Source organism: Chrysemys picta, chromosome 4 (assembly GCF_011386835.1).
Source record: "Chrysemys picta bellii isolate R12L10 chromosome 4, ASM1138683v2, whole genome shotgun sequence".
Taxonomy (NCBI): domain Eukaryota; kingdom Metazoa; phylum Chordata; order Testudines; family Emydidae; genus Chrysemys; species Chrysemys picta.
In genome coordinates this window covers 28996853-29010160 of record NC_088794.1, presented here as the reverse complement: position 1 = coordinate 29010160, position 13308 = coordinate 28996853, and the positions used below count along the sequence as shown (strand labels likewise).

Here is a 13308-nt window from a genome sequence, read left to right as displayed (position 1 = left end):
CCCACCCAGAGGGGCAGGGCTTCCCCAATCCTGGCACACATGGAGGGAGCAGGACTCAGACACGCTTAGAAATGCAACCCCTCAAAAACCTGGCTCACATGACTGGGTAGGAATGGGGTCAGACACCCCACATCCTGGCACATACCGAAGGGAACAATGTGGGGGTGACAGGCACCCCTCCCCCATCCCCTCCAAGCACCCTGCCATTCACCCCTATGTGTCCTTCCCCCTCACCTGAGATCTCCAGCCCCCTCACCTCCTCTGCCACCCATCCCCATTTATCCCCCTCCCTCAATGCAGCCCCAAATCCCTCTCACCTTTATTCCCCCCACTTCTGCACCCCTAAAATGCTCTTCACCAGCAAGCATTCATGTAACTAATTCCCCAAAATAGCACTCTCCTCCGACACACATTTTAGCAATCTGCTATCCTGCCATTTCCAAATGTCTCCCCAAGTGGGAGGTCAAACTGATTTGAGGTCAGGATCAAAGGACAACTGACTATTCTGTTGAGCTATCCAGCTGCTGTAGAATAGTAAAGGCTAACAATCCTGTTAACTCTTATGTCTGCACGTGATCAGTTTAATCCATTCAGAGTGACATTTGGAAGGGGAGGCTTCTGATACTGTTGTGATGGGTTGGGTCACAGAAGCCCCCTTGGAAACTGCCACGTGATGCGCTGGGATTACCTCTGAGCCCGTTTTCCCTGGCAGGTTGGGACTTCAGTACCTTGCCTGATTGTGCCAGACACACTAGCCTGCTACAAACATGTCCCCAAAAAGCTGCAGGCTTAACTGAAAACGGCTTAAGAAGTGTTCCTGTCTCCCACACCCAGATACCCAGTTCCCAATGGTATCCAACCCCAAATCAATCCATTTTACTCTGTATAAAGCTTATACAGGGTAAACTCACAAATTGTTAGTCCTCTATAACACTGATAGAGAGAGATGCACAGCTGTTTATTCCACCAGGAATTAATTGCTTGCTCTGGGTTAATTAATAAGTAAAAAAGTGATTTTATTAAATATAAAAAGTAGGATTTAAGTCAGGGGTGGCCAACCTGAGCCTGAGAAGGATCCAGAGTTTACCAGTGTAAATTGCCAAAGAGCCACAGTAATATGTCAGCAGCTCCCCACCCCACTCCCAGTGCCGCCCGCCCACCGGCAGCCCCGCAGATCAGTGACTTCCCCTCCCTCCCTGCACCTCCCAATCAGCTGTTTCATGGCATGCAAAAGGTTTGGGGGGGGGGGCAGGGGGAGGCCCGAGGGCATGGCAGGCTCAGGGAAGGGGGCAGGAAGGGGTGGAGTGGGGGCTGGGCCTGTGGCAGAGCCAGGGGTTGAGTAGTGAGCACTCCCCCAACACACTGGAAAGTTGGTGCCTGTAGCTCCAGCCCCGGAGTCGGTGCCTATACAAGGAGCCGCATATTAACTTCTGAAGAGCTGCATGTGGCTCTGGAGCCACAGATTGGCTGCCACTGATTTAAGTGGTTCCAAGTAATAACAGACAGAATGAAGTAAGTTACCAAGCAAAATAAATAAAACACACAAGTCTAAGCCTAATACAGTAAGAAACTAAATGCAGGTAAATCTCACCCTCAGAGATGTTCCAATAAGCTTCTCTGACAGACTAGACTTCCTCCTAGTCTGGGTCCAGCAATCACTCACACCCCTGTAGTTACTGTCCTTTGTTCCAGTTTCTTTCAGGCAACTCTTTGGGGCGGAGAGGCTATCTTCTGTGCCAGATGAAGACAAAATGGAGGAGTTTCCCAGGGCCTTATATAGTCTCTCTTGTGGGTGGAAACCCCTTGTGTTTTCCTATGCAGAACCACAGCTACAAGATGTAGTTTTGGAGTCACATGGGCAAGTCACATGTCCATGCATGACTCCGTTCTTTACAGGCCGATGCCATTGCTTACATGTTATTTTGAACATTCTCAGGAAAGCTCAGATGTGGATTGGTGTCTCTTAAAGTCCATTGTCCGCTTAAGTGTTTCTTGATTGGGCACTTACTGAGAATAGTCTTTTCTCAAGAAGCTGACCAAATGCTTCACTGAGGCTACTTAAAATCAAACAAGTACATAGCCAATATTCATAACTTTGAATACAAAAATGATACACACCTATAGACAGCATAATTATAACCAGCAAACTACAACCTTTTCATAGACAACCCACTTGGCCTTCTTTGTACAAGACCAGGTGCAACAATGATCTATAAATCACAGCTCCTGTCAATAACATCACAACTGTAATGTAGAGAAGCAAAATATGTTTCAAATAAAGTTTTAATTTGATTTTCTCTGTTGGAGGAACCCTCGAGTGCTGGGCACCCTGGCCACAATGATCTGAGCCCTGGTTTGATCTCTCCCTGTGGGCATGTCCACACTGCAATTAAAAACTTGTGACTGGCCTGTGCCAGCTGACTTGGGCTTGCAGGGGCTGTTTAATTGCAGTGTAGTTTTCCGGGCACTGGCTGGAGCCTGGGCTCTAGGACTTTTGATGTCAGAACTCGGGTTGGCAGCCAGAACCTGGAAGTCTACACTGCAATTAAACAGCCTCAGAACCTGATGCCCAGAGCCCAAATCAGCTGGCAAATTCAGGGGCTTTTTTCTTTCCCAAATGTTCGGGTTCCCCTCCTGCGACACTCTACACTCTGGGAGAGCACCCAGTGACCCACATATTCATCATTTGTATATAATTGTGATATTGCATACAAAGTATGCCATGTGAGGTATTATGAGAAATGTTATGATCTGCTGAAACCCGGATTGTTCCATCTAAATTTGCATATCATTAATATATATGAAGTTATAAGAATTGTGTTGTATAGTTGTCACTAAAATATGCTGTGAGTTTGGGAAGTGCCTAGATACCAGCTCCCAAAAGGCAATAACCAGCGGTATACCGAATGCCCATGTGGGTGTCGAACATCCATTAATTGCATTGTCCAGCAAGGGAGTTACAATTCAGTGACTCACTTGCACAAGGCCACACGAGGCAATTTGCTCAACCTTGCCTGGTGACTCAGCAATGCCCACCAGACATGCCTGAACTTATGTTCTCTAAGCACGTGGACTAAGGGTATAAAACAGAACACGGTAGCTCCATGCTTTTCTTTTTTTCTTTTTCTTTTTTTTTTCCTCTCCTTTCTCCACACCTATGGTGCAAGCAACAAAGACGCACTAAAGATTCCAACAGAGGAGACTGGCACAGGTTTTAAGGGTGAAATTTGTGTATTATGAACTGTAACATCCAGTGGGATGAGAAAACTGCTTGCTTTAAATATTACCTAGCGTCTTATAGGTTTAAGATTCAGACTGTGCACTTATTTTGTTCTCTCTGGTAACTAACTCTGACTTTTTGCCTATCACTTATAATCACTTAAAATCTACCTTTTGTAATCAATAAACATAGTTTAATATTTATCCTTACCAGTGAGTTTGACTGAAGTGCTCAGTAAATCTGCTCAGGTTTCAAAGGCTGGTGTATGTCCACTTTCCATTTAATTTCCAATTAATAAACTTGCATTTCTCAAGAAAGGGTCTTGAGCAGTGCAACACAGTGTATTCCTAAGGTACAACTCTTGAGGCTGGGGGGATTTGGCTGGTGCCTTTCTGTATGATTCATGAGTGGCTCTGGGAGCATTCACACAATCTAGCTGGGTGTGGGGCTCCACATGCAGTTGTGCTGAGAGGTAACAGCACCTGGACTGCTTTGCCTCTTGCCACCAGTAAGGCATTGTGAGAGACACCCCAGAATAGAGAGTAAAGGGGACAGAGCAGTCCCACAGTCACAGATTGTACCTCGGGGTTCCTGTCACTCCTCCCCTTTGGGCAGAGTAACAATATTATAAGGCACATGAGGTGGTGAAGGAGGCTGTGCAGGTGACAGCTCTGGTGGAAGGGGTTTTTCGACATGTGTGCAAGTTTTAGCAGGTGGGGTGGGATCATGCTTGGGTGTGCAGGGGGCTCAGTGTGAGGCCATGAAGGAGGACAAAGACAACTATACTTGCGGGTGGTCCTTGAAGTTCACATGAGCAGAACCAACCTGCTGCCATGGTTACCCACTCAGCTGGCTGGCAGCTCCATCAGGAGCCCAGACTCTGCAGGGGGGTTACAGAAACCAGCAGAACTTCTGCTTTTATAACCTTTCCAGAGACTCTGGAACAAGCCCTGCCAACAGAGTCACACAGTCAACCTCCTTTCAGGGGCTCTTCCCTCCCCGAAACTCTGGGGAACCCCCTGCCATGGGGATCTTCTTCTCTTTGTCTCCCCCGCTTTGATCTCTGGTCTCAAAGGAAGGTGGGTGTGATGATGGCAGTGCTGGGCCTCGCAGCTGCCTCCCCTCCCCAGGCCTGAGGGTCAGAGCTGGGGGCAGAGTTAGGAGACATGTGCATCCTGCAGGGGTGCAGCAGAGCTAGTGCCACGGGTGTGGAGGGGAAGGATCTCCCAGCTCCTGCTCTGAGCCTGGCCCAGCTGCCTGGGGAGGGGGCTCCCCCTACAGCCTCCCAGTAGCAATGGGGCTGCTCTGATTGGGTGTCACCATCCTGGGGCTGATCAGTGCAGAGTGGGCAGGACTTAAAGGGCAACATTTTACCCTTTCTGAATTCTGGTTGGTCAATGTAAAGGGTGAGGGGACGGTGCTTAGGAAGGGAGTCTTACTCCAAACCTCATTGGTCAGTGGCAGACATTTGAAGTGTCTGGGCCATTCTCACCTTTGATTGGTGAAGGGCAAAGGGTGGAGTTTAGACAGGAAGTCCCACCCACTGCTGGTTTCTCTTTGGATAAGAGGTGGTACTTGGGTCAGAGCCTGTAGCAAGACTCATTCTTGATGCTGATTGGTCAGGCAGAGGGGCTGGTGGGTGGGGCCACCTGTCAGACCAGTTGTGACAAACTCCATTCATGCATTGATCCCCCTTCTCTGCCTTTCTCTCTCCTGCAGGTTATGGAAGTGCGGTGTCACAGCCGCTGGCTGTGGGGATCTCGCTGCTGTTCTCCGAGCCAGCCAGAGCCTGACAGAGCTGCAGCTGGGTGAGAATAATCTGGGAGATGGTGGAGTGCAGCTGCTGTGTGAGGGACTGAAATACCCAAACTGCAAACTGCAGAGACTGCGGTAAGAAACAGCCGGCTCCCTTTAGTCTGTGCCTGGTAACACTGATGCTGTGAATTACACTCAGGGTACCAGGAAGGATCACAACATCCTACAGTGCACGTAGTGGGCTCAGGCTTCAGCCCCTGTGGAGCAGGGACAGCAGCTGGGCAACTGCCCTAAGGAGCAGCTAAGGATCCCCCTGACTCAGGGTAATCCTCTGGTAGTAGAAAGCAGGTATTGAGAACTCTGTATCACCCACTTCCTGCATTGCCCTTCCCCATTTATGGGGTGTGGAGGAGCATGTCCAGGGCAGAGTGCATGGTGCTCCACCTCTCCTAGGCCGGCACAGCATCTGGGGTAACTTACAGCAGCCCTAAGGTTCCTCTGTGTTAGACCACAGGTTGTTTTGTCCCCCACCTGGCCCAGGATCAGGGCAGTACAGAGGTGGGTTATAACCCGTTTCTTCAGTCTCATCAGTGCTGAGTGTGAAGTTGGTGCAGCTGAGGACAGAGTCCAGTGGTTTTTAGCAAATCCCAGACGCGGCATATTTTGATGTTAGACAATTATTTTAAGACCAAAAAAACCCCCAACAACCCAGTACCGCCAACTTTAACACATCAAAAATCATGAATTAAACCCCCCCCAAAACCATGAGACTTAGATTTTTTTTTTTTTTTTTTTTAAACTGTGGTGGGTTTTTTTAGTCTACCTTTTGACTTTTAAACTCTGCTCTACTCCTTTGCTAATGTGAGATATCAGGTTGAAAAATCAATCTTTAATGTACACAAAAATTCATGTCTCTCCCTGGTTGCTCAGATAGAGACTGCATTTAATTTCTCCTCATCTATCATGTAGAGGAACTTCTATTGCTTTCCAGTGACCTTCTTGACTTTCTCCCCTCCAAATTTGTTTCCTTGGATAAAAGAGAGGCTGGATTGTAAACTTAAGGACCACTGATCTCCCACTTGCACAAATAACTTACACTACTTGTTAGGGTTGATGAGTTATAGATATATGTATTAAAGAACTAAAAATTTATTCATATAAAAGCTATAAGCCAGGGGTGCGGAACCTATGGCTTGTGGACCGGATCCAGCCCCTTGCTCATTTTCATTTGGTCCTCAGGCCACACACGTTCAACTCGCCCGCTGGGGGCGACACTGAGGTTCTGGGCTTCCACCTGCAGCGGGGCAAGGTTTACAGCTCCAGCCCCATGGGGAGCGCTGAGGCTCAGGACTTCCTGCCTGCAGGACTGGAGCTGAAAGCACTGGCTCATCCCACCACAGGTGGGAAGCCCCGAGCCTCAGCACTCCCCAGCCCCGTGGGCCTGGAGACGCAAGCACCAGCTTGTCCCATATGCATGGGGGGAGAAGCCCTGAATCTCAGCGCCCCTGGCTTATCCCACTGTGGGGGAAGCCCCGAGCCTCCGTGCCCCCTCAGGCAGATGAGTTGAATGTGTGTGGCCCACCATTAATTTTCAGTGGGTCAATGGCCTCTGATACAAAAATGGTTCCCTACCCCTGGTATAAGTGATAAAGTCACAGTAAACATATTATGGGATTGTTTTAGCCTTTTCCAAGAAGCAGCACTCCCCTGATCCCCTAACTACCATGTCTCTGCCAGAGACTAGACTGTGGCCCCCTAAATACTCCTCCTCCTTCCTCCAGACCCTCCTTCAGCCTGCTCCCTTCTGTCCACCACATTGACCTACTATAGTCCATTTTCCTGCACTCCTAAATCTGCCTCCTTCTCCCTCCCCCATTGCCCTGCTCCCCCTCATTCGCTCCATCTACTTTTAGCCCTGTCCTTGGAACACCTCACAGACCCTGTGCCCTATCTACCCCCCCCCCCCAACCAGAGTGGCAGCCATTTTGCCTGTGGGCATGGCTTCCATCTCACTGTAAACAGTAGGAGGTGACAGCCAACTTTATCAAGGGCAGCCCCACTTCCACGGACAGATGGACTATAGGGAAATGGCAGCCATATTGCTGGCTTCAGCCTCATTGGCAGTAATAGGAGATGGTGGCCATTTTGAATAAGGGAAAATGTGCACCTTTCTGCCTTTCATAATGTTTTAAGGTCAGGGTGGGGAAATGTCAGTATTGCAAACTAGTGATTTTAGCACAACTCTTATGTAGTCCAGCCACTAGAGAGGGACAGAGTCCTACTAGGTAAGGATGGGTTACACTAGCACATTCCTTTCCTTAGAAAGGGACTGTCAAGCTGTCTGGGAGGGACTTATGAGTATGGGCACATACCAAGAGACAAGTCACTAACCAAGGTCAGTTTGCATCCTAGCTCTCACATCAAAGGCACTGCCATCTAATCCTACAGTAAGATCTTGAGAAATTCATTACTAAAGGGTATATCTACACAGGAATGTAAGCCCAGGCTCAAGCCTAATTGCCCTTGTGTACACATCAATTGTGTTAATCTAGGAGTCAAACCTAGGGTCCAGGACCCTGCAGGACTGGAGCATCTGAGCCCATTTTAAGCTGGGACCTAGGGTCCAAGCCCTATTTCTTTCCTCTGTGCAAGTGGCCCCGATTTTGACTCGGGTCCCTCCAGATGTAGTTGCCCCAAGTAACTCTGGGATACCTTAGTCCTCTCTATGCAGACAATTGGTGGTGCAGTCTATTGCACTCTATTGCAAACAGAAGCCACATCTCCCTTTGGAAACTGCAGCAGTTGACATCAGCATTAACCCGTCTGTTGAACAGCGGTCTGCCAGTGGACTGTCAGCAAGCTTGCTGGGTTTTCAATGGAGACTGATCAGAAGAAGCTTTTTGCAAAGAGCTCTGCTTCCTGGTCCCAAGATCACAGCCAGATTTTGGTGCACGCTGCCCAGGTGCCCTTGCACAAACAGCCCAGGGGAGGGTTATATGACCCCTAACACCCTGGCTGTTCCCCCTCCCTACAGGGCAGATGCTTGGTCCCCACTCTGCTCTCTGGCCCCCCTGCACTCCCTGGGCTGTGTGTGCAGAGGTGTCCAAGCAGCACGCAGTGTGAGGGCAGTGAGTGAGAGCCAGCCTCAAAACTTCCCCACAGACTCCTGGGGAATCCCTTATCCCTGCTTCCTGGGCTGTGGTGGGATGGTGGAGCACACTGCACCCCAAGCCCTGGGGATACACTTAATTGCTCCATAGCCAGCAGCAGGCAGGCTGGGTGGGGGTGTGTTTTTCCTCTGAAACCTACATTTTATGTCAAACGTCAAAACAAAAATACATAAAAGAACCACACAAAACCACCTTCATTGAACGGCCCACTTTAAAAATTAATTGCAAAGTTTCATTTGAATAGTTTGACAGTCCTGGAGACTGATGTCCTAATTAGCCTCAGAACAGAAGCACATGGGCATTTTCCTGCCAGTGTGACTCTGCCTAGAGGTGGAGAACCCAACTCTCAGATTAGAGGGTAGTTCAATATTTTCACAAGCTGCAGTCATTCTACTGCAACAGCCACCAAAGGAGCTCCTTATAGGCACCTGAATCCCATCAACAGCACCATCACCGTTAGGAAATTGGGCGGGCAGTAAGTAGAGTGCAGCACATTCGTAGGGCTGGAGTGTTGACACTGGAGGGGGAGCGGGTGCTAGGCACTATGGGATTGGGTTACTTTGACTGGGGTCTGTGCACTGCAGTGTGGGTGCCAGAGTCTAGGTTCAAGCACAGGTCAGAAAACTCTTAACCTTGGGTTAAAATGCAGAGTAGTTGCTCAAGCTCAGCGTTTCCAGACAGAGGTCAGGTGACTCCAGTACCACTAACCCTAGGCTTACATCCCTGTGTAGACATACCCCCAGAAAAAGAAATGAGTTTAAGAGGTTAAAGCAGGTAAAGATATGTTTACAGGTGAGTTACAGTCTATAATTTCAAAAGGTAGCAGAGATGAAGGTGATTAAATCACAGAACAGTAACGTGATCCAACTGGTTCCAATTCAGCACAAATGGAGCAGAACTTTAGAAGATGAACATAGCAGGAATGAGGCATATGTGGGAGTGGACACTTATTAGTGGTAACTAAAATAAGAATTCCAACAGTCAAAAGACTAAGAATTTTTTCTTGTGCCCATATTTATAGCTTCTGCTCACAGAAACCACATGAGCACGATGGCCGTACATGGGTTCTTTCTTCATGGCGGGAAAAAGAGGAATGCATTTAGAGACTGATCTTTGATCTCACACACAGTGACCATTTGCTTTCAATGTGCAGGAATTAACACCTTTCTGTTAGCCGGGCCGGATTTCCAATTAGGCACAGTAGGCACATGCCTCGTGGCACTGTCATTCTAGGGGCACCTAAAAATTCAAGGTTTGCTACTCCCAGGCCCCAGCAGGGGCAGGGGAGACTGCCTGGGAGATGGCCCCATGCAGCCTGGCTGAAGCACTCCTGCCAGCAGGGAAGGCAAAGCAGCCCCCTATGGCAGGGGAAGAGCTCAGGAGAGCAACACAGGGGGCCATGCCAGGCAAGTGGGTCCTGAGGCAGTCTGGCCTGGGTAGGCACCACTCCTGTTCCTGCTCCAGCCTGGCTGATCACTGTTCCGAGAGGTCAGAGCGATCCCCGACCGGCCCTGGCCGTGCTTCCAGCTTAGCCCGGCAGATACAGTCACCTCCAGTGGGGCTGGTGAATGTGGCTGCGGGGGAAGGGCACAGGAGAGTGGGTCTCTGAGGGGGTTTGTGGGGTCACTAGGCATTGAGGGAGTTGGGGGGTGCTGGGCATTGCGGGGCTTGTGAGGAGCAGGGAAGACTTGTGTGTGTTGAGTCGCTGGGCAGTTGGGAATCTGTAGGAGTGAGACAGGGTTGGGACTCACCACCGTGGCACCTCCTACTGGTTGTCTCAGGAATTAGCTTAGTCCAGTGGAGCACCCCCTCTTGGTGGTATCTCATCCACTGTCTCGCCCTCAGTTGGCATGTCTGAGCCCACGTCACTCACCAACTCGTGGCATCCTCTTCAGGGCCACTGCCCTCCGGCAGTGCCCCTTAGTCCATCCTCACCCTCTTCCGGAGGAAGGGTGTCAATCAGGTGCCTCTCTGCACCCGGCCAATGTGGCCAACTGCACCCCCAAAGTCACACCCCTCTTGGCAGGGGGTTGGTGTAGCTCTATATGGCCGCTCCTGTCAGCCAGGTGCAAGGCAATGGGGGGGGACCCAGGCCCACCCACTACTCTGGGTCCCAACCCAGGGACCCTCTAGTGGCAGCCGTTCTGCCCTCCTTCTCTCCCTCTGTCTGTCCACATCCCTGGGCTGCTTCCCCTTCAGCCCCTCACACTAACTAGGCCCTTCCCTTCAGGGCCTGCAGACTGGCAGACACCAGAGTTACCCTCTGCTCCCCTAGGCCTGCCCAGCACTGCGCTGTCCTAGGTGCTAGTTTCCCAGCTCAGGAGACAGCCCTTCCCCTGCTGAAGGCCTGGGACAGACTCCTTACTCCCTTCCTGGGCAGCCTTCTTATAGGGCTGAGCCTGGCCCTGATTGGCTGTCTCCAACCTGGGTCCTGATTGGCTCCCAATAAACCCTTCGCTGATTGGCTCCCTGTCTGTGCAGGTCCATTGGCCTGCTGCAGCCCATACTCTCAGGGAGTGGGGCACTACAAGGAGGTACTGGGTAATTGAGGTGGTGGGGCTGTGCGGTTGGTGCTGGGGAGAGGGGGGTGTTCATGGTGCTGTGCAGTTGTGGAGGGCTATAGAGAGGGTATCTGGGTGGGGGGCACTGAAGATGCTGTGCCTAGGGGGACGTAAGGTATAACTCCAGCCCTCTCTGTTCGAGTTCTTAATCTGCATTACAGACAGCTTCTTTCTTGTTTGAGTTACTTGCTTACAGAGGCACATACAATGTAAATATTTGCTATTACATTAGAACAGGGTACAGATAAGTGAAAACAATGCATGCTACAGTCCACCAGATTTTCATGAAGTTTAAATACTAAACACATTCTTATACATTGAACATCTCCTTTGAACGATACTAAAATACCACTCAGCTGGTCTGGCTTCCAGCTATGAGTTTCAGTTCTTAGCTCATGCCTACAACCTAGGCCAGAGCTGGCCCTTGGCTTATCAGTATGACAAGCACCATGCTCTGAACTGGAGCACTGGCTTCTGCTCTACCAAACTGAATGCAGACAGACAAACCCCATTCATCTGAACTGGCTGTAAAAGTAAATACAAGAGTAAATGAAATGTTCCTGTCTTCTTGCAGCCGGGGTGGAGTTGGAGTTCCCACCTGTTTTCAACAGTGTCAGGCCAAATCTGCAGCCCCACAGCAGCTGCTAAAAACTCTTCCCCTTTCAAGAGCTGTGTTACTGATGCCTGTGGGGAGGGAGGGGGTGTGAGGAGCACTTGAGAGCTGAGATCATGCTTCTTCCATAGGGAGATTCTGTGACCTGGATTTTTGCAGTCCCTGCTCCCTGTAAACACTGAGTAGTCCCACAGCGATCAATGGGATGTCCATGTCAGTAAGTGCTCACTGCCCTGAGTAAGGGCTGCACAATCCAGCCCTTTACATCCAAAAAGGACATTGCTGTCCCTGCCCAGAGCTCACAAGGTGAGTGGGGTGTGGGGGGAACAGGCCAGGCTACGGACTGCACCAGCGCTTCTCTCCCCCTTCCCCAAGGGAAGGGCACCTGGCTGGCAGTGAGCTCAGCAGGCCAGGCAGTGACAGTGACACAGATCCTGTGGGAGCATGGCTGGGCTTCAGGGTCTGTGGGCTCAGGTGTTGTGTCTGCAGAGAGAGTTAACACATCCTTTTTCTTCCCTGTTTTCCCCACAGCTTGAAGAAAGAGTATTTAACTGAAGAAATGAGGGCAGAACTGGATGCTGTGAAAGACACAAAACCTGATCTGGTTATACAGATACTGGATTGGTGAGTGGGAGCCAATGCAGCTCTGACCTGGCTGCCCTGCCACTAGCTGAGGGAGCAGCTGGAGAACACCTGCCCCTATTGAAATTGCCATCCCCAGGGACTCCAGCAGCAAATGTCAACATCTGTGGCAGGGGGCTGGGTAGAGATTGTGAGGGCCAACCCTCCTGCATGAAGGCAGGAGGCTTAGGAGTAGGAGCTGGGTTTGCTCTATTCTCACTGTGCAGTGGGGTAGCTGTTTTCAGGGAAAAGTGGGGGGGGGGGCGGGCAGGAGGGAGAAAGGGGATCAGGGCCTAGGGGAGGTAGAGATGCGGGATTATGAGATGGAGGGGTCTGGAAACCTCCCCTTTTCAGTCTGTCAGTGCAGGGGGGAGACTCAAGAACTATCCTTGGGTCCGAAGGGGAACTGTCCTTCTCTTACAATGGTTCATACTATTACGTGTATATTTACAAGGGGGTTGTAATTTTACACAACTCCACAGCTATTAAGTCAGCATTTTTCTGTATCCATCTCTAACAGAGGCTTATCCTGGATGTATATTTGTGTCAGTTTTGCTGGAGTTCAATAAAGATCATGTATCAAGAAATAATTCTGCACTTTTAGAATTTCTGCTAAATGCAAAAGAATTTTCCCATTCTCCAGAGCTGGGGGGGGGGGGGGGGGGAGTCCTCAGGGATGTTTCACAGAAATTTTCTCATGGTCCCAATTTCTTATCCATTCCAGTCAATACTTTCAGAGGTGTGTGCTGGCAAAATGACAGTTTGATTGGCTAAAAGGGGGAGGGGTGTGTTTTTCCTCCCCCCCCCCCCCCCCCATTCTCTGGGTGCTCCTGGCTTTTTCTGAAAAGTGGTGAGGGCGACAAAAAAGGACCCGGAATATCCAGGTGGGAGGGAAGAACAAAGGAGCAGGACAGAGAGATGGCTAAGGACAACACGGTCGATCACCTGGTATTTTAAAAAACCCTAACAGGCGCCCCATGTGACTAGACAGATGTTGCTGCTTTAGTTAAGCCTGGTGCATGACTGAGGAGGGACAAGTGAACAAGCTCACCTCACAACCACTCCCTTGCTCATACAGATACAACACACATGCAGGCCCCATTAGAGAACAATTAAGATTACCCCCCCCCCCCAACACACAGAGTGTGTACTTGTTTGTGGGCTTGACCAGGTAGGAGGAGGACTGAACTTTCTTTAGCTCAGTGCTAAGAAGTGTTAGAAGACTATTGCATTTTGAAAGACGGTTGTTCATGTGGTGGACAGGGAATAATGTAATGTGGGAACCTCTTGACCAAATGAGTCCAAATTTGAACCACAAACTCTACCCTGGACCTTCTACTAGCCTAGCAATTTCCAGGCTTAGCTAAT

General features: G+C 50.0%; 1 protein-coding gene across 1 annotated transcript in view; it reads left to right on the top strand.

Annotated features, from left to right (window-relative positions):
- The window catches only part of LOC101952382 (NACHT, LRR and PYD domains-containing protein 3), a 138989-nt gene extending 126465 nt beyond the window's left edge, over positions 1-12524 (top strand). The window contains exons 10-11 of the mRNA XM_065591889.1: positions 4940-5110; positions 11851-12524. Coding sequence (XP_065447961.1) covers positions 4940-5110; positions 11851-11947 — 268 coding nt within the window. The 3' untranslated portion in view covers positions 11948-12524. The remainder of the gene's footprint in view (positions 1-4939; positions 5111-11850) is intronic.
- Positions 12525-13308: the final 784 nt, after the last annotated feature.